This window comes from Alosa sapidissima, chromosome 5 (assembly GCF_018492685.1).
Source record: "Alosa sapidissima isolate fAloSap1 chromosome 5, fAloSap1.pri, whole genome shotgun sequence".
NCBI lineage: Eukaryota > Metazoa > Chordata > Actinopteri > Clupeiformes > Clupeidae > Alosa > Alosa sapidissima.
The window spans coordinates 26,790,781-26,815,306 of record NC_055961.1 but is presented as its reverse complement, the minus strand read 5'-3'; the positions used below and the strand labels follow the sequence as shown (position 1 = coordinate 26,815,306).

Here is a 24,526-nt window from a genome sequence, read left to right as displayed (position 1 = left end):
AATCCTCTTTCTCCGGGCAGACAATGTCTCTATTAGCTCTGACAATGCGTGGCCACACGCGTGGGATTAGACCACCTCACTAATGGACTTATTGTTGTTGCGATCTGCATACAAAAGGGGAAGCCGCGGGGGGCCACAGGGATCCCCCTGGCCAGGCCATCAATACCGCAGGGCCCCACTCCTGTCCTGTCCTGTCCTCTCCTGACCACTCCGTTCCACCCTCTTGCTTCTTCTTCTTCTCTCTCTGCTCTGCTCCTCCTCTGCTCCTCCTCTGCTCTCCTGTGGTCCTCCTCTGCTCCTCCTCTGCTCTCCTGTGGTCCTCCTCTGCTCCTCCTCTGCTCCTCCTCTGCTCCTCCTCTGCTCTCCTGTGGTCCTTGTTCCTGTTTCTGTCCCTGTCCCTGTCCCACCCTCTCACACATTTTAGTTTTTCCATTCAAACACACTCTGCCCTGCCTGTCCACAGGCATTCACACACACACACACACACACACACACACACACACACACACACACACACACACACACACACACACACACACACGTACTCTTTCGTGCATGGATGCACAGTACTTATACACACACACATATGCACACTTGACACGTGCATAGACAAATGCATATTACATGTATGCAAACACAGACCTGCACATACATACACACACAAATGTACACACTGAACATTGACATCACATATATTAAGCATTCATTCACCTCCCTCACTGTCAGCTTTTACTGCATCTAAAATAACCTCCATTGTGTCCATGTAGTGGCATTGTTTTAGGGTACATTTCTTTTTTTCAAGAATACAATTAAAGCATGTCACTGTCAATGATAACGCCTGACTTCCTCCAGCCCCCCCCAATAGCCCCTGAACCCAGACACTGGGATTATTGTTGACATCTGAGGCGCAGTTATGGCAGCGTTTATGTCAGAATAATTAATTCAGTTGCGGTCTGTGTGGGTGCGTGCCCTGCAGTGAAAAGAGGGTAGTCAAAGTAACGGTTAGTTTTTTTTGTCTTTTACAAAAGTCCTTCCCTGCTAAAGTGAGAACAAAAGTGCCATTCTAACACAGTTACTGCATACTTTGCAAAAGGGTATGCAATTATAATGGGATCTCATTAATGAGTTGGTAATGGCATGCTAATAGCATGCCTAATGTTGGCACATTTCAGATGGCAGTTGGAGTGATACTTTTCAAATGTTAACTTTAAGAGCAGTCGGCTGGTTCGTAAAAACACGCTGGATTTGTTCTACAAAATGAACCAAGCTCTGATGAGGGAACACCCTAGTTGTTTGTGTTCAGTGAGACTTCCAGGACTGAATTAGTGTTTGGCGAAGACTTTTAGGGCTGAATTAGTGTTTTAATGAATGACCCATCGATTGGCCCCCCTAACTTCCTTTTCTTGAGGACGGTTGAAGTAGAGGTTAGCAGAGCCGCCCCTCGTAAGTAAAAGTCTCAGACATGAATCTCAATCAGAGGGGAGGGTCCGGCCCTCGGACGGGAAAGAAAGCAGGATGGAGAGCAGGGGAGATCTACAGCCTCCATCTGGCCTCTCAGGGCACGGAGGGCCACTTCTGGCTACTGCCTGATGCCTTTTTTAGGCCGTCTGAATGGGTAGGGTGCTTGTGCTTGTTTTGGACACGTCTGTCGCGCTGCTCGGAGGTGAAATATGGGTGTGTGTACGTCAGTGGGGCGCTGTGTGCTTTACGAGGACGCCCCGGGACAGGGCAACTGGGGAGGCGCCAGGGGAGACCACCAGTGGGTGTAGATCATCAGCACCCAGACACGCACACACACACACACACACACACACACACACACACACACACACACACACACACTCACACACACACGCACACATGAACACACTCACTCACTCACAAGTAGACACACACACACACACACACACACACACACACACACACACACACACACACACTCCTCTCCTGGGGTCCACAGGGGAGACCCCCCATACCTCCTTGTGGACCCCTGATAATGAGAGACCCCCCCCCCCCCTCCCCCACCTGCTCCAGCCCACCTCTGGCTGTGCACATGCGGCCTCGCCGTAAAGAAGGCTCATTTATTACTTCAATTTGCTGCCCTGACACGTCCAGCGCCTAAAAGGTGTCGGCGCACACCACACGTGACTGTTTATGAGCAGTTAAAAGCCTCGGAATGATGCACCTTGACAGCACCCCCTCCAAATCTCTCCAACTGAATGCATATCATTTGGGGAGTTTGTGTGTCTGTGTGTCTGTGTGTGTGTCTGTGTGTGTGTGTGTGTTTGTATGTTTGTGTGTGTGTGTGTGTGTGTGTGTGTGTGTGTGTGTGTCTGTATGTGGAATGGGGGTGGGTTGTAGTTGTTTTGTTTCTGCACCTGTCGGGGTTCTGATGATATATTACTGGTAGTTCTGTGTGTGTTGTGTGTGTGTGTGTGTGTGTGTGTGTGTGTGTGTGTGTGTGTGTGTGTGTGTGTTTTAGGAGGTTACAGCTGTAAAGCTGAGTTGTGGGGCTGTTGCCATTGGGTCTGATAACTGATAGCTTCTCAAACAGGATTCTGGGCCAATTTGCATTTATAATTTCTAACTCCCAATGAGAAAGTCATTCCAGTCATTCCATCGTTTCCTAATAGGTTGAGACTAGTAAACAACAACCAAAACAAACAACAGACACACAGATTGGTGTGTGTCAGATGTTGTCCTCCAAATGGTAGGGTTTCTTGTTTTTTGTTCTTTGTCAGTCAGCGTGAGAGGCGTTTAGTAAGCATGGTTACCCTGTAACCGTGTGGCTGTGGCCAGATGCTTTTCATCCATCAAGCGTGCGGCCCCGTCAGGCTGGGAGGAAAGGCCCACATCCCCAGCTGTTCCTTCCTAACAGGACTCAGGTGACGGCTGAACAGCAGAGACAGCATCTAAATGAGTGGTGCGACACACACACAGACACACACACACACACACACACACACACACACACACACACACACACACACACACACAAGGACAAGACAGGCACGCCTTGACAAACAAAAGCACCAAGCACAGGATGGTGAGTGTGTGTGTGTGTGTGTGTGTCTGTGTGTGGGGGGGAAATAGGGGGAAAAAATCTACATCTGAGTGTCACCTAAACTCTGTGGTGATTTCCCACTTTCCCCAAGGCAATATCTCTAACCCCCCCCCCCCCCCCCCCCTGCACTCGGTCAGCCCTGAGTCCCAGCGCTGGACTCATTATCCAGAGTGGGCCTCCGCTCTGCTCCACTCCGCTCCGCTCTGATCCTATCGGGGTTTGAGATGATGATGAGATGCGGAGGGTGGGGCGGTGGGCTTGGAGGGTCGGCGTGGGGGGGTGGATGAGGATCGGGGTGGGGGTGGGATAGGGCAGGAGGGGGTTGGGGATGTTGAGGGACAGATGTCTAGGCAGCACGTGCCTCTTAGCTCCACGCTGAACCAAACACACACAGACACACACACACACACACACACACACCCCCCCAACACACACACACACACAAGGCTCACACATCCATGCCACCCCCACCCCTTCTGATAGCTGTCTCACAACCCCCAGCTCTTCATCTCAATCGCTGGCTAAGAACAAGTCCAGCTCCACCGCTTAGGGCGTCCGTTTTCCATGACAGCTGTGCACAGGAAGCCAGCGACGAGCTGACCGTCTGACTCCGGTCAGGGCACACAACAAAGACTGCCCAGTATTAGGGACGAGCAGGCAGACAGAGAGATGGGGGGAATCTCACCAAGACGTCACTACAAACAGCACAGCCCCTTATGTTAAATAAAAAAAAAATAAAAAAAAAATAAAACCGTAATAACATTATATAAACAATCAAACACCTAAGCAACAGCAACAACAACAATTCCAACATCAAAAGCAAGACTAGTTGCTTTAAGCACAAATGCAACACCAGACACAATAACTTATATTTACTTGTTGGATTGTTTAGATAATAAACTGTAACGAGTCCCCTATTTAGATCCTTAGTTGTGTTTTTCTGTGGTGTGCTGACAGCTATAAGACCGTGAGACAGTGAGAGTGGTTGTGCGTGACCGCGGGGAGGAGTGCTGTCAGGAGGTTCTTTTTAGGCAGCGCCCGTCCAGATCCCCTCTTTGATGTGGGACAGCACCGGGCTTACGTAAGAGGGGCACTCCACAGCTGAAGTGTGTTGACACCACGAGGGATGAGTACAGAAAACAGCCACATGAGACGCAGAGGGAGAGAGAGAGAGAGAGAGAGAGAGAGAGAGAGAGAGAGAGAGAGAGAGAGATAGCTAAAGAGAGATAAAGAGAGTGAGGGAGTGTGAGAGAGAGAGAGAGAGAGAGAGAGAGAGAGAGAGAGAGAGAGAGAGAGAGAGAGTGAGGGAGTGAGAGACTTAGAGAAAGGGAGCAGAAGAAAGGATAAGAGAGAGAGAGATGAATATAAAGGAAGTAAAAGATAGACAGAGAAGATGACAAGAGAGAGACAGAGGCAGAGAGAGAGAGAGGGCAGAGAGAGAGAGAGAGAGAGAGGGGGTAGAGAGTGGTGGTGGTGGTTGTTGTGTAGAATGAGATCAGGCCGGTAGCAGTGGCGGCTTCATTAGCTTGCCACAGACGCAGCAGCAGAAGAGCAGATCGGAGCAGAGCAGAGCTGGGTATTATATTGGAGCCGCTGGTAATTGTGTCTTTGTCCTCATCTGTGGGCCCTCATTTAGCAAATGCTGTTTTTATACACGGACCTTATCACTGTGGTCATCTCATCTGGCTACTCTGTATTGGTCAGGATCCGTCCCGGTTTGGAGGGGGTTTCTATTAATTTGACAGGGATTTGGGGAGGAGGAGGACAGAGGACAGCCTCACCTTCATGCATTGGGTATGAGCAGTGTTAGAAGATTGGTCAATAGCAGTTACATGACATGCTGCCCAAATTACATGTTAGCCTGTAGTTTTTAATCTATAATTATGGATTCCACACATGTCTGCTGCGGCTTGCCAATACACGTTCATTTATTTATACTAAACAGGAATAAAACATGTTGGACAGTGTTCCAATGCAGCAAAAATTACTTCATGGCTCAGTTAATATATTGTTACGGTATGCTGTATGAACCATGAAATCTTTCATTACTGGTGTGTGTATGTGTGTGTGTGCTGTGTCATCATGATAGCTGCAAGTATAGAGAGCTAGGCATATTATAGCATAAAAGAGAAGGATTACAGATTAAAGTTAACAGGTGCATTGAGGTTTGAGTGCCCTTTAGGTAGATGTGATTTTTTTCTGTACAGATCAGTTCAAAAAGCTTGTGATCTGCTTATGCAGCTAAATAAATAAATAGATGCCACAGAGGAGCAGATGGATGCTGAAGAGTGTGTGGCTACTGTTCCCACTAACAGGTGGGCACTCTGATTATACTCACACAGTAGAACACACAGCATGGATCATACACTAAACATTTCATTACTTAAATGCTGTTCAAAACACACTGCTCTGACCATCTGCATAATTAAACAACTATGATTAAGACGATAACACTTGGTGAACAGAGATGAAAGAAGTGAAATGTTTATTATCTTTCATTTAGCATCGAGTGTGTATGGTGTGTGAGTAGTGTATGCGACAGATTGTTTCGTATGGGCGTCATAAACACACGTCGACAGAAGTCGACAGCCGCCTATCCCGTGCTCTGGCTCTGCAACATAAACCTCTCCGCTCCGAGCGCCGCTCGTTTGTCATTCTCCTCCCGTACGCGCTCCAAGATATTTTATTCATGAGCTTCTAAAATGACTGTGGTGGCAAAACGAATCCTCTTATGAGCGCCTGATAATCACGATAAACTATTGAAATTAAATGTGAGCTGCTGTGTTGCCCAGAGTGTGTGTGGTAAATGAAAGTCACAAATAAAGCGAGAGGCATTTGGAAATGCTTGATATGCTCTTTTTTTATCAATCTGAATTTATACTAATTGATAGATGAGCTCATGAATATGGCATATAGGCTGGATGATTTGATATTATTCGCGGCATGATTTGTACTTTGTAAAATATGTTTAAACAAATGCGCCAAGGCTAAAAAAATGCTAATAGAAAAGTACTAACATCATTTTGCAAGATTGATTTGACATTTAATTTATTTATCCATATAAGTTAAGCAGTACTTAGTGCAGAAAGGCGTAAACATTCACATAAACATATAAGTGTAGAAATGCACACATACTTTACACAGACACTTCATGATGAAGCCCGCAGCCCTACTTCTAAGAGCCCCAAAAATGCAGATCTTTGTCTGGGATGATGAGGAAAGGTTACAGGAGGTGGCAAAGGGCTCCTTCTAATTGAAGTGTCCTTCAGGGGGTGGGAGGAGAGGATTATGGGGGCTTTGTTGGCTCTCAGAGGAGAGCCTCCCCCTGAGGCTGGCACTGTGGGGTCAGAGTTCACCGGTTTAATCCGCCTCATGGCTCCGCTGGTGCCAGGGCCTAATCATGCATTATAAGGTGGCCGTGTGGGTTTGTGTGTGTGGCAAAATGTGTGTGTGTCTGTGTGTGTGTGTGTGTGTGTGTGTGTGTGTGTGTGTGTGTGTGTGTGTGTGTGTGTGTGTGTGTGTGTGTTGGGGTGATGGGGGATGACCAGCACAGTGGAAGAGTGGCACTGACCCAAGCTTGGAAGAGGCAGGAACTCCAAACGTGCAGGCTGAAATGACAGTTGGCCGGTGTGCAATCTGGGCGATATGGACCAGCAAAGATTAGGATGATGGAAGTGGTGGTGCAGAAGGTGTTGGTGTCTGTCCAGCACAGAAGAAGAGTGGCACTGACCCAAGCTTGGAAGAGGAACACCCTCTGATATGCAGCATGCCCATCAGATTGACGTAGCTATCATCCAAGATGTTGGAGTTCCGATCTGAATCAATCTTTTATATTTGATATCAGTTCCACTACACTCTTCCCCTGCAGATCAATGTGAGATGCAGCGCTCTGTTGTGTATGGATAGCTGCAGTAAATAAAGTTGTGATGCTCATGTGTAAATAAACCAGATGAATGATACTGGGTCCAGTCATCATGTATTGGAGATGGCTGCAAGTGCTAAGGAGTGGTCAGTCAGTGTGATAAGAATCTAAATGAAATCAATTGAATTGTACTTGCCGAAAGGAGGATGCATCTTCACTTTCTGCATCTCTGTGCTGGAGTGTCAAAGCGGGGACTTGTTAGTGGTGTCATGTAAAAGCCTGCGAGCTGGTGCAGATAGTGCCGATAGAAAACATTGTTTGTTTTGTTTGTTGATTGTTTTGTTGTTGTATTTGAATGTTGGTACTCTGAGGATGGTGTGTTGCTTTTTTTATTTATAAAATATATTGCGACAACAGTGACACAGACATCCTCAGTACATATGTTGTGATGCTCCTGACATGCAGGCAATGTCCAAATAAAGAGATGGGATGCCCAGTCCACTCTCAGAGATGGCCTGTAGAGATGGCTGCTAGTACGTCCATTTAGGCCCAGCCATCTAAAGACATGTGCTGTTTACTTGTAGTGAAATATAAGACAGTCTGACTGTAGCATGTTCGTTCCAAAAAAAGACATGGTGTGTTTACTTGTGGCAAAATGTAAGGCATGTTCATGTTCACTCAAATGGACATGGTTATTGGAACTGAAACTAAGGAAAGCTTCATATAGCTGTGTGAAGGCAGGCATTTTTCTATAAGCTATGAAGGGTTAGAAAAAAGTGAAATGAAAGTACAACTTGCTCAGTTTTATTCATTATCAATTTGATATTAAATCAATAAAATATTGAAATATTTGTTCATTCCGTTATAATGAGATTCCGCAGCCAGTATCAGAACCTGACATTTAAAGTAATCCCAGTGTATGCATACACACAGACTTCCAGGTCTGATTGGCTGTGACTCTGAGACAGTCTGGCCCTGACGTGGCCCTGTCCTAAGCCAGACATGCTGCAGGGCTGGCAGCCACCGCAGGCTGGTCATATCCACCGGTTTTGTTGTGGGGCCTCTTTCATTAGCCCAGGGCCATTAATCAGACGGGACTGAGGCGCCCTCCCACCGGGGTGACTTTGTGGTGACATTAGCACTGTAATTCAACCCTAATGGCCATCTATCCTCTCCCAAAGAGTTAGACAGCTCCCACACACTTTCTCCCTTTCTCTCTCTCTCTCTCTCTCTCTCTCTCTCTCTCTCTCTCGCTCTCTCTCTCTGTCTCTCTGTTTGTGTGTGTGTGTGTTTGTGTGTTGTATGTAAAACTTGTGTTTAAATGTTCTGCTTTGGCAATGCAAACAAAAACATTTGTCCTGCCAATAAAATAACTTGAATATCATATAATAGAATTGAATTGAATTGAATAGAATTGAATTGAATTGAATTGAGAAAGAGGGAGAGAAAGAAAGCCTCACACTGTACGTGTTCTGGGTGAATATGTGACGCTCTCACCAAACATCCCACATTTGACTTGTTCAACTGCAGTGCTCTTTGGCATACAAGCGCTTCCTTTAAGAACCTGAAGACAACCTTGAGATATTGAGATATGATTTGGTGCTCAACAGAGACTTCACTCAACGGATATTTCACAGCTCACAGAACTCCCCTCCCAGCGCCCCCAAGGCTCCAAACCTGCCCATGTAAACAAACAAGGCCTGCATCAGAGAGTCTGGCCCAAGTGAAACAACCAACCAGTCAGCCCCAATCTAACTCCCAACCTGTCCTCGCTATCTGCTGCCGCTGGCTGTCCGTCCTCTTCTCAGAGGCAGAGGAGCGGGAGGGGGAGGAGGACACACCAGACACTCATTTTTATCGTTTGCTTTAAGATAAATCTAAAATGGTAATGAGGGTTTGCTTGGACCGGTCTGTGGAAACACTGCCTGGGTTTGCATATTGAGGATGTATCAAAAATTACTGATCACTTTTGCAGTGCCTCTGCAGTCCTCATCCATTATTTAATTATTTCCACGCCTTGATGTTCAAATATTCAATCTTGAAGCATCTTCATAAAAAAAAAAAGAAATTTGGAAGGAAAGGAAAAAAAAAAGTTTGGACTTTTAGAGTTAAATTAAGGGTAGTGAACTTCAAGACACTTTTGATGTGTGTGTGCTTGTGCGTGCGTGCGTGTGTGCGTGTGTGGGTTGGTGTGGATGTGTGTTTTTTCCAAGATAAAGTTACGAGTGAGAAAACTTTCTGTCTTTCTGCAAAGGAATGGTTATAGGTCAGTGTATAGTAGGCTTCTCTGCTTCTGTTTTCAAAGTCAACGTATGAGAGAGAGAGAGAGAGAGAGAGAGAGAGAGAGAGAGAGAGAGAGAGAGAGAGAGAGAGAAAAAGTGAGAGAGAGAGATAGAGATAGAGAGAGACTTGCAAGACTCAAGCATGTGCCTTAGGGTAGCATCTCCACCACCACATGGGCCTGTCTGCCCATGACCCCTCTCAGACCAAACAACACATGAATTATTCACGCCCCGGAGTCTGCTGCCTGGCTTCACGGTGGCCAGATTAAGCAAAGACTCTCAGAGCCGGACAAGCCACCAGCCACAGCACCCACATTCAGTGGGATTAGACAAGCAGCAGCTTGCCCTGCCTATTCCACCTACAGCTGCACACTACTGATCACACTGGCTTCTTGGCATTGGGCTATCTGCTGTTTAAAATGGATGCACTGGCAGCCTTTTTTTTACTGGTCGTCAGTTGGGTGTAATACAGAACTAGTCAAGTGCAATATCCCACAAACCACTCTTCATAAACTGCACCCTGACATACTGTGCTTGGGCGCGCGCGTGCTGTTCACTTTAGGGCATCAGCGGCAATTGGAAACGCGCAGAGTGAAATGACAATTGACTGGTGTGCAATCTGGCCGATACGAAGCCCAGCAGATTACTGTAATGGAAGTGGTGATGCGGAAGAATCCGATAAATTGCAATAAAATGAAAATCTCGATTGTGGCTCTGACCGGTGGCATCCAACTCTGCAGGCTTGAGAAGGGCAGCTGGAGGTTAGCCTACTTTTCACATGTGTCAGATGGAATGCATGTTTTGAACACACACACTGAACTGGGGTCAGTAATACTGTGTAAGATCTATAATACGGTATGAGGGCTGCTCTCTGTGTGCTGCTGGAGTGGGTGCTTGAGCTTACTGTACATGAGAAAAGAGAGTTTGTGAAGGAACGTGCACCCAAGACTGGAAATGTGAAATTTGATGTGGATGTGTGCTGAATAGTAATTGTTTCGTTAGTCATTTCATTAGTCGTTTTTCATGGATCCTCTTTTTAAATAAAAGTAAGCAAAAGTAAATGATCAAAACATTTGAGTTTTGGAGTAATTTATGGTAACTTACAAAAACCTAACCACTGCTCTTTCTTGTCCTCTCTCTCTCTTTCTCTCGCTCTCCCTCCCTCCTTCCACAGTCCTGCGTGATGACTTCCGGCAGAGTCCGAGTGACGTGGTGGTGGCGGCCGGCGAGCCGGCGGTCATGGAGTGCATCCCGCCCCGTGGCCACCCTGAGCCCACCATCTCCTGGAAGAAGAACAACGCCCGCGTCAACGACAAGGACGAGAGGATCACCGTGAGTCCAGTCCACCCACGCCCACGTCATGCACCACCAGCTCAAACGTGTCACCTCCAATTTCTTTCTCTCTCTCCCCGCCCCCCCTCTCTCTCTCTCTCTCTCTCTCTCTCTCTCTCTCAATCTCTCTGCAGGCTGGAAGGGCAAAACGATCATGTCAAGTTAGCTCCATGCACAGCAAGAGCAAAATGGCCACTAAGGCCATTCTTTGGTTTTCATATCTGCCCACTTTGATTGAGTGCTTGATGACTTTCAGCACAGAGCGGTGTTATTGCCGTCATTGCCTCACATTCCCACATAAATTTGATATACAGTCTTTTTAAAATTCTCAACACTTTTCTAAATGGTACTTTGCCCATATATACTCTTGACACATAAATGGCTAGGTTCCCATAGTGCCAGTCTGGTGGTGTTGTACTCTGCAGTGTCCTGTAAGTAATGGCAGTGTTCAGGAGACTGTGACAGACGTGGGAAATGTGTATTTGCCCAGCTGGTCACGGGCCTGTGGCTCCTGACTGACTGACTGATGTTGCGTTGCGCTGATTGCCTCCAGGTCCGTGGTGGGAAGCTAATGATCTCCAACACACGCAAGAGCGACGCAGGGATGTACGTGTGTGTGGGGACAAACATGGTGGGAGAGAGGGACAGTGACCCTGCCGAGCTGGTGGTGTTCGGTAAGATATTTTATCTATCTTTTTCTCTTTCTCTTTCTCTTTCTCTTTCTCTTTCTCTTTCTTTCTCTTTCTCTTTCTCTTTCAGTTCATTTCATCCAATAAATGATCTTGGCATGAGACAAACACACATATTTGCTTTGCCAAAGCATCCTAAGGATAAAATGATGCTAAAAATCTCTCTTTGTTTCATGTACTCTCTCTTTTCCTCTATCACACTCTGTTGGTTCTTTTAATTGTTATTGCTATTGGCAGGAGAAACACATTTGTATTCCTGTTGTGAAAGCTGTGCAGGGACCCCACATGCCAGAACATATAAGTTACTACTGCTGCATCTATTACTCTCTCTCTCTCTCTCTCTCTCTCTCTCTCTCTTTCTCTGTCTCTTCTCTCTCTCTCCGTCTCCCTCCCTCAATCTCTCTCTATCTCTCTCTCTGCCCCAGTAACACCCCCCCCCCCCCAACACACACACACACACACACACACATACACATACACATGTGAGCATTGTCATATTAAGCCTGTGTCATTTTCTCCTCCACCAGAGCGGCCCATGTTTGTGCGCAGGCCGGTGAATCAGGCAGTGCTGGCGGATGACACTGTGGACTTTCTGTGTGAGGTGCAGGGCGACCCCACCCCGACCATACGCTGGCGCAAGGAGGAGGGGGAGCTGCCGCGTGGGAGGTATGACTGACAGTCGCTCCGAGCCAATGGGATGTCAGGGAGGGATCAGGTGCGGCCAATCAGGGATGGTACAGCGAAAGACAAAGTGACTGACATGTCTGTTGTGTTGTGCTATGTTGCTGTGACAGGTCTGAAATCAGGAGTGACAGCAGCCTGCGACTGACAAACGTGCGGGCAGAGGACGAGGGCACGTACACCTGTGTGTCTGAGAACAGTGTTGGCAAGACAGAAGCCTCCGGAACTCTCCAGGTTCATGGTAAGAGCTCACAAACACACATGGTCTACAGTCACAACACCCACAACACAACACTTCACATTCACTGGACACCAAAAACATAATGACAGTTATACTCTTATATAATATAGTGTGATTAATTATAATTGTGCAATAACACAGTGATACTGATATGAATCTCAACCCCAGTGTATAGTGTACACACATGCATTTTATCAGTGGGCTTTGATTCATAATTACTTAATATGCTTCACTGTGCCACAAAGTTCTTTGAGTAGTTAAAATCTTAACAGGCGTACTGCACTGTCTCATCAAGAATGATTCACTATTTTCTGTCCATATAAGCCAGGCTGACAAGCTGAAGCCTTGATTCATTTTCCGTTATGATATAGTCCCCTGCATTAATGCACGTCCGGAGCATTACACACACTTAATGAGAACTGATGCCAAGTTTTTTTTCTCTCCTTTTCTCTCTTTTTTTTTCTCCCTCCACGCTGGAGATTATTCTCTGTGACAGCTGTTTGGGAATGATTTAGCTGGTAGAGTGGCCTTGCAATATTAATGGGCCACAGAGGTGCTAGTGTGCAGTGTGTGATGAGACTCACATCCCACCCCACTCAGTCTTATAGTGATCACTATTACCCACCACACACACACACACACACACACACACACACTCGCACGCACACACGCACGCACGCGCGCACACACACACACACACACACACACACACACACACACACACACACACTCATTCATTCACCCATCTCCTGCCACTGCACCCACTCACAGTCACTCTGCTCATTTCAGTGCAACGTCTCTTTCTTTTGCTTGTGTGTATTTCTTGTGCAGACTCATCCCATCCCATCTCATATGTATTCATATGTTTTTTTTTCTTCTTTCTCATTCCCTCTCTTCCTCCCTCCATCCATCTCTTCATGTCTCCTTTGCCATCACTCTAGTGGGCTCATCTCGTAAGTAATCATTTCATTCCATCCTGTGCATGCTTGGTGTGTGGGTTGTGTGCATGTTAGGGTAAGTTGTGTGTGTGTGTGTGTGTGTGTGTGTGTGTGTGTGTTTGTGTAGGGGGAAATTGTACTGAATGTAATCACTTATGACAAGGTCATGCCTTTTTCTTTCATGAGTTGAGGTGGATGGGTGGGGTGGGGGTGGGGGGGGGGGTGTTTCAGCGATCAATTAGGATTGGCAGCCCACTTCAAGGGATCATGGGGATGATGAAAGTAGCCCAGAGATCAACCTTATGTATTCATCTTAGTCAGAAATCAGCCAGTGTGCGTTGTGACTAATAACGCGCGGAGGAGAGCCAAACTCTCCAAACTCAGAGTGTATCCAGCAGCATTCACTTCTGCATTCACCTTCACCTTAACAAGTCTCACATTCCACAATGAAGTGCGTTGGATTTAGGGGCAGTGTGAAAGGACAGTAGTCATTCACGGATGTCGTTAGTTGTTGGGCAGGCAGAGAATTTACTATTGGCTCCGTATCTGTGGAGGAGCAGGCATGACCTCCAGATATTAAGCAGTGACCCTGACGCACACAAGCGACAACAACGGCAGGGGAGGCAGGCGAGGTAGGCAGACAATAAATACAGGCAGGCGAGAGGAGGCGGAGGTGGTGGTGGTGGTGATGGTGGTGATGGTGTGGGTGAGGGTTAGGAGTCGTCTCTCAGCACAGTCAGCGGCCTTCGAGAGGAAGGTGAAGAGGGAGTGAGACAAAAGGCTCCGCTTAGACATGCCTTTTCAGACCAGCGCTGCAGTTTCAACTGTGTATGTCTTTCTCTCGCTTTCTCTCTCTCTCTCTCTCTCTGTTTATCTGTCTGTCGGCCCTTCTCTCTCTCTTTCTCTCTCTCTGTTTCTCTCTTTTTATTTATCCATTTCTCTCTCTCTCATCCTCCTCCTTTATTATCTTACTCAATTTTACACTTTTCTTCCCTCGGCTCTCCCTCTGCCTCTCATTTCTCTTTCCATTTCTTTGTCTCTATGGGTGGCATAGCAGGACAGTTTGTTCATCATGAGTCATAATTGAGTTTTAATGGGTGTGTTTACTGGACACTCTAGATTATAGACAGTCTTAGATAACGCTGACAGCTAACCGACTGCAGGGAGAGGCATTTGAATTGGAATGAATAAGAATGAGAGAGAGAAAGAGAGAGAGAAAGAGAGAAAGAGAGAAAGAGAGAGGTAATTTAAGTGAGTAATAGTGAGTCAGTTGTCCCGTCATATAGGCTGTTAGCTGTTAGTGGTCCTAACTGGCCTCTTCACTCAGCGTGTCTAAAGGCTTGGGACAATAAGTGTATCGAGGCTGTAATCTAATCTTCATGGCTATGTGTCTATAGCATTTTCAAAACGAGTGTTTTGTTGATATTTCTGCCATTATGATCCAGTGTTCTCATATAGCTCGGGATACTGCTCTTAAGGGACCTCAGTGCCTGCTTTGATGCTCAGATTTGAGTCCAATTATTATACATTTCAAAGCCTCATTGTTTTTTTTGCAAATCTTATAATTTGTCTAGCAATAACCCTTTCCTTTGGGTTGGTTCATACAAGCCTGCTGGGTATGTGCAAACATCAAAAATTACCATAGTAGTAGCCATGTGTTGTTAAGTAAAATGTGTGGTGCTTGCATAAATAGCAGGATTACAGCAGGCATTGTTGTCCAACATGGGGGTGTCTAACAGCTGGACTTGGCTTGTAATTGCCAGAGTAGCTATTTTAGCTCCTCTGGAGACCTGTGCAGTATGTGTAGCTTCTTGATGTAATTATATACTGCCCACACAGCATCGTACTCCAGAACCCAGGCTAAGCTGGCCCTCAATTATATTTATGTCCACGGTCAACGTGTTTCTGTTGTCGGTGTCCGTGTGAAGTTCATTAAAATGATTGACCATAATCTGACCCTGATCCAGTATGGTTCTGCTGCAGGATTAGTTGTGTGATCAGTCTGTGATCCACTGGGAGGCTTTCTATCTGCCTCACCCTGCAATTGAATGATAATTCAACAATGTTGACAAACATGCAGTTGATTTTGACTACTGTAAAACTATGATAAGGACTTCTGTTGTCTTGTTGTGCTTTCCCCATTTGACTATTTTGTTTTGCATGTCGTCCTGATGTGTTACTCTCCCCCATCGTTTGACGGTGCTGTTGCAAATCAAATCTCACCCTCTGAACATAATAGACATCTTAGAAAAGAGTGTCATAGAGCACGGAGTCTTGTCCAGGATTAGTAGCTGTTAATGTGTAATCCATAGTGAGGCGTTGTGTCCTTCCACCCCTACATTTTTGATGCTAATGGTTTTTCCATGTCCTCCTACGCTCCTCACTGAAGCCTGGCGCTCAAAGATTCCCTTCTGTGGTAATTATTTACTGTCACCTAAGGGCTGAGAGCTACATGACTCCTGAGCTGTCGTTGCCTATTCATCATCTCGTATGGCTGCGGGTGGCGCTCGAGATTAAAGAGAAATAATCAGTGAATCACACGTACGCACGTGTATGTGTGTGTGTGTGTGTGTGTGGATCACACAGGTTGTAGTATTCGTTAGTTACATGTGATCAGTCTCGATTACACTGTATTAGGATATTCGAGACTCTCCAGTGTTTGTTCTCTTGCATGAAATTAGAGATGTTCCAGACAATTTGGTAAATATTTCAGCACTGTTGCATCAGGCACGGATAGCTGAGGGCGTGAAGGGATCAATAAGGACATGGCCCCTGCAGATGGCTACTCCAGGCTGGGGAATTGGACTCATTAGGCCCCCTGGTTTGCTGCGGGTGTTGAGTGTTGCGTGGAGGTCCAGATTATAGACAGGCAGGATGTGTTCCTGCACTGTCCAGGAGGACGAAGGGGCCTGAGGGCTTCTTAACCCCGACACCCTGACCTCGCTACCCTCTCATGAGGACCTCACGGCCTCCTGGTCATCCCCCCACTCACCCTTTCCTGCATCCTCCTGGATCATCTCCTTCTTCAAACACGTTGGCCTGCCTCAGTCCCCTCTGGCAATGAGAGGCCTCTTACTAAGTCAACAGGATCACCTCCTAGAAGATCCCGGGTGTGGGGTGGGAGGAGATGGTTGAGTCAGATAGCAGCTCTGTAACCCACCCTGATATGGGGCTGGGCGTGGGGCTCATTCTCACTAGATCCTGTTCAGCCTTCATCTGCCATTTGGTAGATATTTGCAGTCTAACGTCAAGAGATGATAGCCCAACTCTTTTTAGCTATGAAAAGGGTTTTGGTTTAATGCTCCAAATCAAATAGAAAAAAAAGAAATCATCTTGAGTTGTCAATTTTGTGTTATTATGACCGCCGCGCAGCGAAGAGGTCATAATAGTCAGATTTTTCTTTTTTTTTTTCTTTTTCGCATGTCCAAATTTCCGTCAAGGATTCCCGGGACACTGTAAGACCGGGGTACACGAAACTTGGTGGGCATGTAACCCCACATGGATAGCATGGAACCATCGTTTTTCGTTTTGATCTGTAGCCCCCCCGCTGTACTGGACCCCCTAAAAGGAGGGTAGGGCAGACACAGTTTTCTGTGAATATCTTGAGAACCGTAGGGCCTAGGATGACCAATTTTTTCCGTATGTTTGCCTCCAGGGGTCATGTTAACCCATTCCATGTGCACACATGTGCATAAACAGATACACACGCACACACATACATTCACAGTAATCATACGTAGGACATACTCACACAGTAGAGATATGTACGCATGCATGCACATGCACAAACACACATACGCAGGCAAACACACAAGCACGCACACACACACACACACACACCCACACACATAAACATAAACGTGTACATGCACACATGCACACAATTCAAGAATTTCTCAGAATTATGAACATGAATTTTACATGTGAAATTTATGAACTAATCATGTTTTGGTACTTGTTGTCTAGCAGATACCAGTGAGAATTGAGTGTGGATAATGCAATTTAGTGAGACAGTTAGAATCATATAGGCTTTTCAGCGTGATTTATTTTTGTGGAAGCAATGTGCTGGACTTGCCGGCGGTCATATTTTGTACCGCTCTGTGGTACATCTAGTTACAGGTAGGATGATCGGCTCTGATGTTTGAGTTTTTCTGTGACTGAAAATGGACATAAAAGTGATCAAAGTGCAGCAGAGCAATTTTCCTCATGTCCGAATTGTCAAGTCTAAAGCGTTCTCTGGGGGCGAAGCCGAAGTCGGTGGTGTTTGTGTGGCGTCGGTGTGATGAATGGCAAGGAGTCGGGAGGGTGGCTGAAGGAGACACGTCGCCGGGGTGTTAATGTGGGGTGTCAGCGCTGCGGAGCGTCGCTCTAATCACGCACTCGAGAGTGAAAAAGGAACGCACCCCGGAGGAAGAGGAGGAGGAGGAGGAGGTGGAGGAGAGGACAGAGCGATGAGGAATCAATTAGCCGCAGAAGGTCAGAGGTGACCGTGGCGTGCGTGCATGTGATAAAGGGCAATGGTACACAGCTGCAATCAATAATGTTTAGGACAGAAGGGCTGAGGGTGCTTGAGCGAGTGTGTGTATGTATGAATGTGTGACAGAGAGACAGAAGGAGAGATGAAATGTCTTTGTGTGTGTGTTGTGTGTGCGTGTGCTCATTAGTGAGTGGTTTTGTGTGTGTGTGTGTGTAATGGCAGCTTACAATTTCATGCTGCAGACACTTAACCCGATCCTCCCAGTGTCTACCTGCAAGGCCCAGGTCACAGGGGGGCACCTCAATCATGGAGGTCCCCTCTCTCACCCCCCCCCCCCCCCCCCCCCCCCACCCCCCACCCCATCCACACACCCCAACCCCCCCCATCTACACCCCCGACCCAGGTGCTCCTTCTTTGTGTCCCTCAGTGTGGGTCAGCCTGAGGGAAGATAAGGCCACCATGATTACAATATCCATCATGGAGACACCATCGATCACACACACACACACACACACACGCACACACACACACATGCAAACGCACACACACACACACACACACACACACACACACATAAATACATAAACACACACACACACACACAAATACAAATACACACACACACACAGACACACACACACACACACACACACATAAACACATAAACACACACGCACACACACACACATGCAAACGCACACACACACACACACACACACACACACACACACACACACACACACACACACACACACACACACATAAATACATAAACACACACACACACACACAAATACAAATACACACACACACACAGACACACACACACACACACACACACACACACACACACACACATAAACACATAAACACACACACACACAAATACAAATACACACACACACACAGACACACACACAGTCACACACACATTGAGAGCACAGAGGCCTTGAGAGGGAGGAGAGAGATGGGACAGATGGAAAGCCAGAAGCTTTGAGCCTAGACGAACAAGGACCCACTCTCGGACTGTCATAACATTGGTTTCCTTGCACAGGGACACTGAGCACTGAGCCTTAATAAACAGTAGAGCCCTTCATCTACTGCTCTCCTCACTGACAAAAAGAGAAAAAAGATAAATCCCATTTTCCCACAAGGTGTGAGAACGCAAAAAATGATCTTACCTGTTGTTTTTTACTGCAACTTACACAGGATTCCTGTGAGAAAGAGGCTATGGAGAGAGACAGATGGAGAGATGGAGATGGATAGAAATGGAGCAGAGAGAAGAAGAGAGCGATAGAGAGAGGAAAATTGAGAGAAAAATTGATTCTGAGAGAGGAAGAGAAAGACAGGGTGCCATGCAGGCTTATGCGGCCCACATCGTACCCACAGAGGCCCTGAGGGGATATGTCTCCCTGCTGCGGTTCAAGCACCTATTAGCTAAATCTGCTTGGGAGAGACACAGATACTGTACGCTATGGGCCCTCAGTGCTAATCCGCTCGTGCTATTTAACCGGCTGCTCATGTCATGTCGTTTAGCAGACTGGCGCTGTAAAGGGGTTGTGTGCTTAGCGTTCTCATACAGAAATCAGCATAAAGCCGCTACTGCAGCTTTTGGAAAATGCACTCTTGTGCTCTTGTAAGGACAAGTGCCAAGGCTTTTTTTTAAAGCCTCTTTGTTTATATTGTGCCTACTGTAAAAAAACTTTTGAACAAGATCCAAGTGAACTACACTCTCTCTCTCCCGCTCTCTCTCTGCATCTGTAGGTAGAGGGCCAAGCACTGTCAAAACAACAGTGCAGATGAATGTCCTCCAGAAAATAACAAAGGCAGAAGAGAAGCTCAAAGGCCTGAAAGAGTGTTGAAGTACATTAAGGCAGGAGGAGTGTGTGTGAGACACTGTGAAGTTGTCATGTTTAGTTTAGAGGTTTGGGTGGCTCTAAGGGGTCTGCACAGGACGAAGCTCACGCTTCACGTTTGGCAGCAGGGTAGCCAAGATAGTTATTGAAGCTGAGTTACAGTCTTTGCAGGCGCCTTGAAGTCTGGCACACACAAACAGTATCTGAAGTGATGGCTAGGTTTACTACTCCTGGGGAAAGGCTCAGACACACAGACACAAACACATGCACGTGCTCACAGGCTATCTTTCTCTCCTTTCTCTCTCTCTCTCTCTCTCTCTCTCTCGCACACGCATACACATACATACACACACATACACACACACACACACCTTCTCTCTCTTGCCCCCATCTTACACACACACACACACACACACATTTACACACCCACGGTCTGGGATTGTATGAATGTATGGTGACACTTGTGTCCTCCTCAGTTCCTCCTCAGATCGTGGTGCGTCCTCGGGACCAGATCTCGGCTCAGGGCCGCACCGTCACCTTCCTCTGCGGCACCAAGGGCAACCCTCCCCCAGCAGTCTTCTGGCAGAAAGAGGGCAGCCAGGTGAGTGCCTGTGTGTGTGTGTGACTGTGTGTGTGTGTGTGTGTGTGTGTGTGTGTGTGTGTGTGTGTGTGTGTGTGTGTGTGTGTGTGTGTGCACTTTGTGTGTATATTTGTGTTTATCTCTGTTCATCTTAGTGTGTGTATGTGTGTATATATTGCTTTGTGTTTGTGTGTGGGTTTGTGTTTAGCATCTGTCTTTCTGTGTGTGTATGTGTGTGTGTGTGTGTGGGTGTCTGTGTGTGTCTGAATATCTGTGTGTGTGCGTATGCTTATGTGTGGGGGCGCCTGACCAAGCAGACGCGATTAGCACAGGCCCCCTCTGTAATCTCACTGCCTGGTTTGGGCTGTGTGAGAGAGAGGAGAGGAGGGCAGGAGCGGAGCCAGATGCTGTTTCTCTGTGTGTGTGTGTGTGTGTGTGTGTGTGTGTGTGTGTGTGTGTGTGTGCATGAGTCACGGAGCAGCTCTGCTTCTAAATCAGGCCCCCTCATAGCATGGATAAGAGCTGCCTTTCTACTGTAGGAGGCATGGATGGGAGGGGAGAGGAGGGAAGGGTCCGTGGAAACATCTTTTCTCTCTCCATGGCTAATCTCAGAGACGGGCGTGTGTGTGCGTGTGTGTGTGTGTGTGTGTGTGTGTGTGTGTGTGTGTGTGTGTGTGTGTGTGTGTGTGTTTTTGAGTCTGGGGGTTATGTTGAGAGCTGAATTTGGAACATGCTCTTGTGTGCAGGTGTAGCTTTGATTGGCCCGTGTTTGTTTTGTGTGTGTCAAGTGCATGTTTTATAGATTGCGTGTCCTTGTTTCTGTTCTGTGTGTGTGTATGTGTATATAGATGGGAGGGCGCTTATGTTTATGTGTTATGTATGAGTCTGTGTGAGACCAAGTGTGCCATAGTTGAAGCTTGGCAAGAGAGACAGACAGAGGGAGGGAGAGAGACAGTGTAAGAGAGAGAGAGAGACAGCGGGAGGGAGAAAGAGAGGGAGGGAGAGAGAGAGAGAGAGAGGGGGATAGAGAAAAGAGAGGGGGATAGCTTTACATGGTGCCAGTGACAAATGTAAGAAACACGTCTGTGCCCACGGTCCACCACATGCCCAGGTGCAGACGTGCATTCTGGGAAGGAGTGGGAGCTGGCAGCGCCGGTGGCGCTTGGAGACGCACGAGAGACGGCAGGTGTGGGAGGAACAGAGGAGCCTCACGGCACAGCCTCACTGAGTCACAGGAGTGTGTGTGTGTGTGTGTGTGTGTGTGTGTGTGTGTTTGTTTCATTTTGTATGTGTACGTCTGTGTGTGTGTGTGTATGTGAGTGTGTGTACTGGAGGGAGAGCGTGAAAGCAACTCTTGCCAGGGCCTGGTGATAATGTATCTATTTATAGCCAGTGACTGAGAACGAGAGAAAGAGAGAAGTGGACAGAGAAGAGATAGTTCTTAGTTGTAGATGAAGAGGAAGAGGAGTGGAGGCCCATCTCCATCTGCCTCACACCTCCACTCCCGTTGCGTGGCGGAGAGGTGGCGAGGCTGATGGAGTGCTCTCTGTCACCTCAAACAGAGAGATGAGCTTTTTCCAAATCCTTTTCATTTTTCATTTATTTGCTTCTGTGTGAAAGTGTGAGTCTCTGTGTCTGTCTTTCTATTTGTGGGACTCCATCCTCATCCCACATACACACAGTCATGCATTCTCTCTTTCTTTCTTTCTGTCACACACACACACAAAAACAGCTCAGCTGGACTGTGACCACTTAAACTCAACTCACATTCAAGGTCCAAGTGATCCATTCCTCCCAGATTCCTTTTCATCCTCCTCATCTTCATCATGCCTCTCCCACAACCCCAGCTGAGAGCTCTCAGCCAGGCACCATCCTCCCCTGACAACATCCAGTGTAGGCCAGCCAGACAGATAAGCTTCCTTCCAGTACAAACAGCCTTCCTGGACATTTCTGGAAAACACTGTCATCAACACAATTACAATAGACCGACACAGACTGAGTGACACCCACACACACACACACACACAGACTGTTTGAAGGATTTTGTCACACCCCCGTGGTTGTTTTTATCCCTCCAAGATCCTGCTGTTTCCCAGCCAGCCTCCGTCCGAGTCCGGCCGCTTCTCCGTCTCCCTGAGCGGCGAGCTGACCATCACAGACGTGCGCGGTGAGGATTCTGGGTACTACATCTGCCAAGCCATCAGCGTCGCTGGGAGCATCCTCACCAAAGCCCTGCTGGAGGTGGAGGACGGTGAGTCCGGCTCCGCCCGACATCATTAGTAACCACTGGTTCTGGCCCAGATCTGGCTCCGATCTGGCCCACGTCTGGTTTGGTTCAAGCCCAAATCCGCCTCAGAGCCTCGGCTCATGTCTGGATTCCTTTACTCTATCCCCCGTTTTATTGAAGCATGCGGTCTTTTCACTCATCGCTTTTTCTCAGCTTACAGTGGAAAGACCTCAAAGACCTAGCGACCCAGTTGGTGAACTGCTTCATGTATGCTACAGCAGAGTCTAGACCTTTGCTAAATATTATTCTAATATCCCACTGTTAAAGCTGCAGATTTGGTTTTCTTCTTACTTGTGAACTTAATCACAAAAAAAAAGATTGTTAACAGTTAATTTTCAGAGTTGAACAAATTCCTGATTGAGTTTTGTGTGCCTTTCCCCCCTGCACCAACCCTAATAATTAAAGACTTCAAAGCCCTCCCGAATTAAAAAGCTCTGCTTTACCCCCAAACGAGGAAGCCAGCAGGAGACTGGTGGAGCGTAATCAGACAGGACATGTCAGAATAGTGTGTGCATATACAGCCCCCAGGACAAGCCTGCCTCCCAGGCCTGGTTCTCCTCTGACGCCGTGATGGAGCTCTGTGTGCTTGCAGCTGTGCTCTGTGGCCTCCAGCGTCTCACAGCTCTTATTTTAACGATGCATCGCCTAATGACTAAAAACAACATAAAACAAAGCAAGAAACGTTCTGTGCCTAAATACAACTGTAATTGTACTCAACATCCTCATAAACATAAATGTCACATGGATAGGCGGAAGTGTTCTACCAGCCTACATATTTACATAATGGCTTAAGGACTGAAAACAACAAAAAAGCAAGACACTCTTTTCTTCAATTAAGTCCCCTGCATTTGAATTTTGTTTCATTCATGATCATGGTTGTATAGGTGAAATTGATGGCATGTTTTAAATCATTACTTTACTTGACTGTCTGGTAGACTGTTGAGGTCGTTGCAGGAGTATAAGAGCATGTTAAACACTGAAATAAATGGCCAGTTAATTATTTATTAATGCGTCAGACCGTCACTTGGGTCAATAGACAAGGAGTGCTTTCAGCTCCAGGCAGTCAAACAATAAATAATTCATAAAGACTTCCCATTATAAATCCTTTGCATTACTGATGTACCCCTGGATGTGCTAATGAGTTTAAATTGAAACTTAAAGCACCACTATCTGAGTTGTCTAGAGCTAGAGAGCTAGCTAACCTAAAGCCATACAAAACCTGGCAAACCCCACCCACAACCAACCAAACTAGGTGTCTGTTAATAGCATACCTCACAAAGTGGCAAATTGTTGCTTAGTGTTGCTGTAGTAGGGAGCAGACTGAATCTACTGAATCAGCTATCAGATATATAACATTCTAGTGCTGTGTTTGGTGCTGATATTTTATGTGTGTTTTTGCTTTTTCAACCTACAGTGCCATCAGACCGAGTGCCTCCCATCATCCGTCAGGGGCCAGCCAATCAGACGCTGGCTCCTGGAGTCACGGCCCAGCTGCAGTGTCACGTGATGGGGAACCCCCTTCCCAGCATTCAGTGGGAGAAGGACAGCCAGAGGATCCTGGCCAATGACGAGCGCATCAGCCTCATGGAGAACGGCACCTTGCAGATCATAAACCTGCAGGTAGGCTACGGCAGAGAGGAGACCAGTTCCAGGGTCACAGAGAGCCTACTGAGAGCTTCCATTTAATGCTGGTGTAGTCTGCTTAAACAGACCAGGTTACAGTATGTTTCAGTGCGTTTGCATCAATGTGGAAATATGCTTATATGTCCATATGCTGGAGAGTTTCGAAATATGGAGCCTCGAAACTAATGTTCAGTGATCCTGCTGAAGTTTTTACTTGAAAGTTCTTTGAAAGTTACTCCGTCGCTTATTCGGCATTCTCTCTCTTATTGTCTGTTTTGTCTGTTCTATTTCTGTCTTCCCTCTCCTTTGTGCTTGCTCTCCGTATCCCGCCATTATGAAGTGCTTAATGACTGTTGACACAGAGCAGCAGAGCCTCGTCGTTGTTAGCATGGCGCGCGTGTAGCCCACAGTCCCCAGCTCCTGTCCGCGGTGGGAGGCTTTAATTGACAGCTAACTGGCAGGTGTAATTGACTGAGCATTAATATCGGGGTATTAATATCTCATTTCTGAATTGCTTTATGTGCGATCCAGCCATCAGAGTGCAGCCGCCTAATGGAATTAAGCCTCATTATTGTTAGAATAACGAGCAAATGCTATTGTTAGCATTAGCACAA

General features: G+C 46.9%; 1 protein-coding gene across 3 annotated transcripts in view; it reads left to right on the top strand.

Moving 5' to 3' along the window:
* robo3 (roundabout, axon guidance receptor, homolog 3 (Drosophila)) overlaps nucleotides 1–24,526 on the top strand; it is a 117,196-nt gene that overhangs the window by 69,844 nt on the left and 22,826 nt on the right. For 2 of the 3 annotated variants that reach the window (XM_042091192.1, XM_042091194.1), the window contains exons 3-10: nucleotides 10,383–10,540; nucleotides 11,094–11,214; nucleotides 11,757–11,895; nucleotides 12,024–12,151; nucleotides 13,093–13,104; nucleotides 19,899–20,023; nucleotides 22,082–22,253; nucleotides 23,704–23,909. In XM_042091192.1, the coding sequence (XP_041947126.1) occupies nucleotides 10,383–10,540; nucleotides 11,094–11,214; nucleotides 11,757–11,895; nucleotides 12,024–12,151; nucleotides 13,093–13,104; nucleotides 19,899–20,023; nucleotides 22,082–22,253; nucleotides 23,704–23,909 (1,061 nt within the window). The remainder of the gene's footprint in view (nucleotides 1–10,382; nucleotides 10,541–11,093; nucleotides 11,215–11,756; nucleotides 11,896–12,023; nucleotides 12,152–13,092; nucleotides 13,105–19,898; nucleotides 20,024–22,081; nucleotides 22,254–23,703; nucleotides 23,910–24,526) is intronic. The other variant, XM_042091193.1, reaches the window with a different exon arrangement.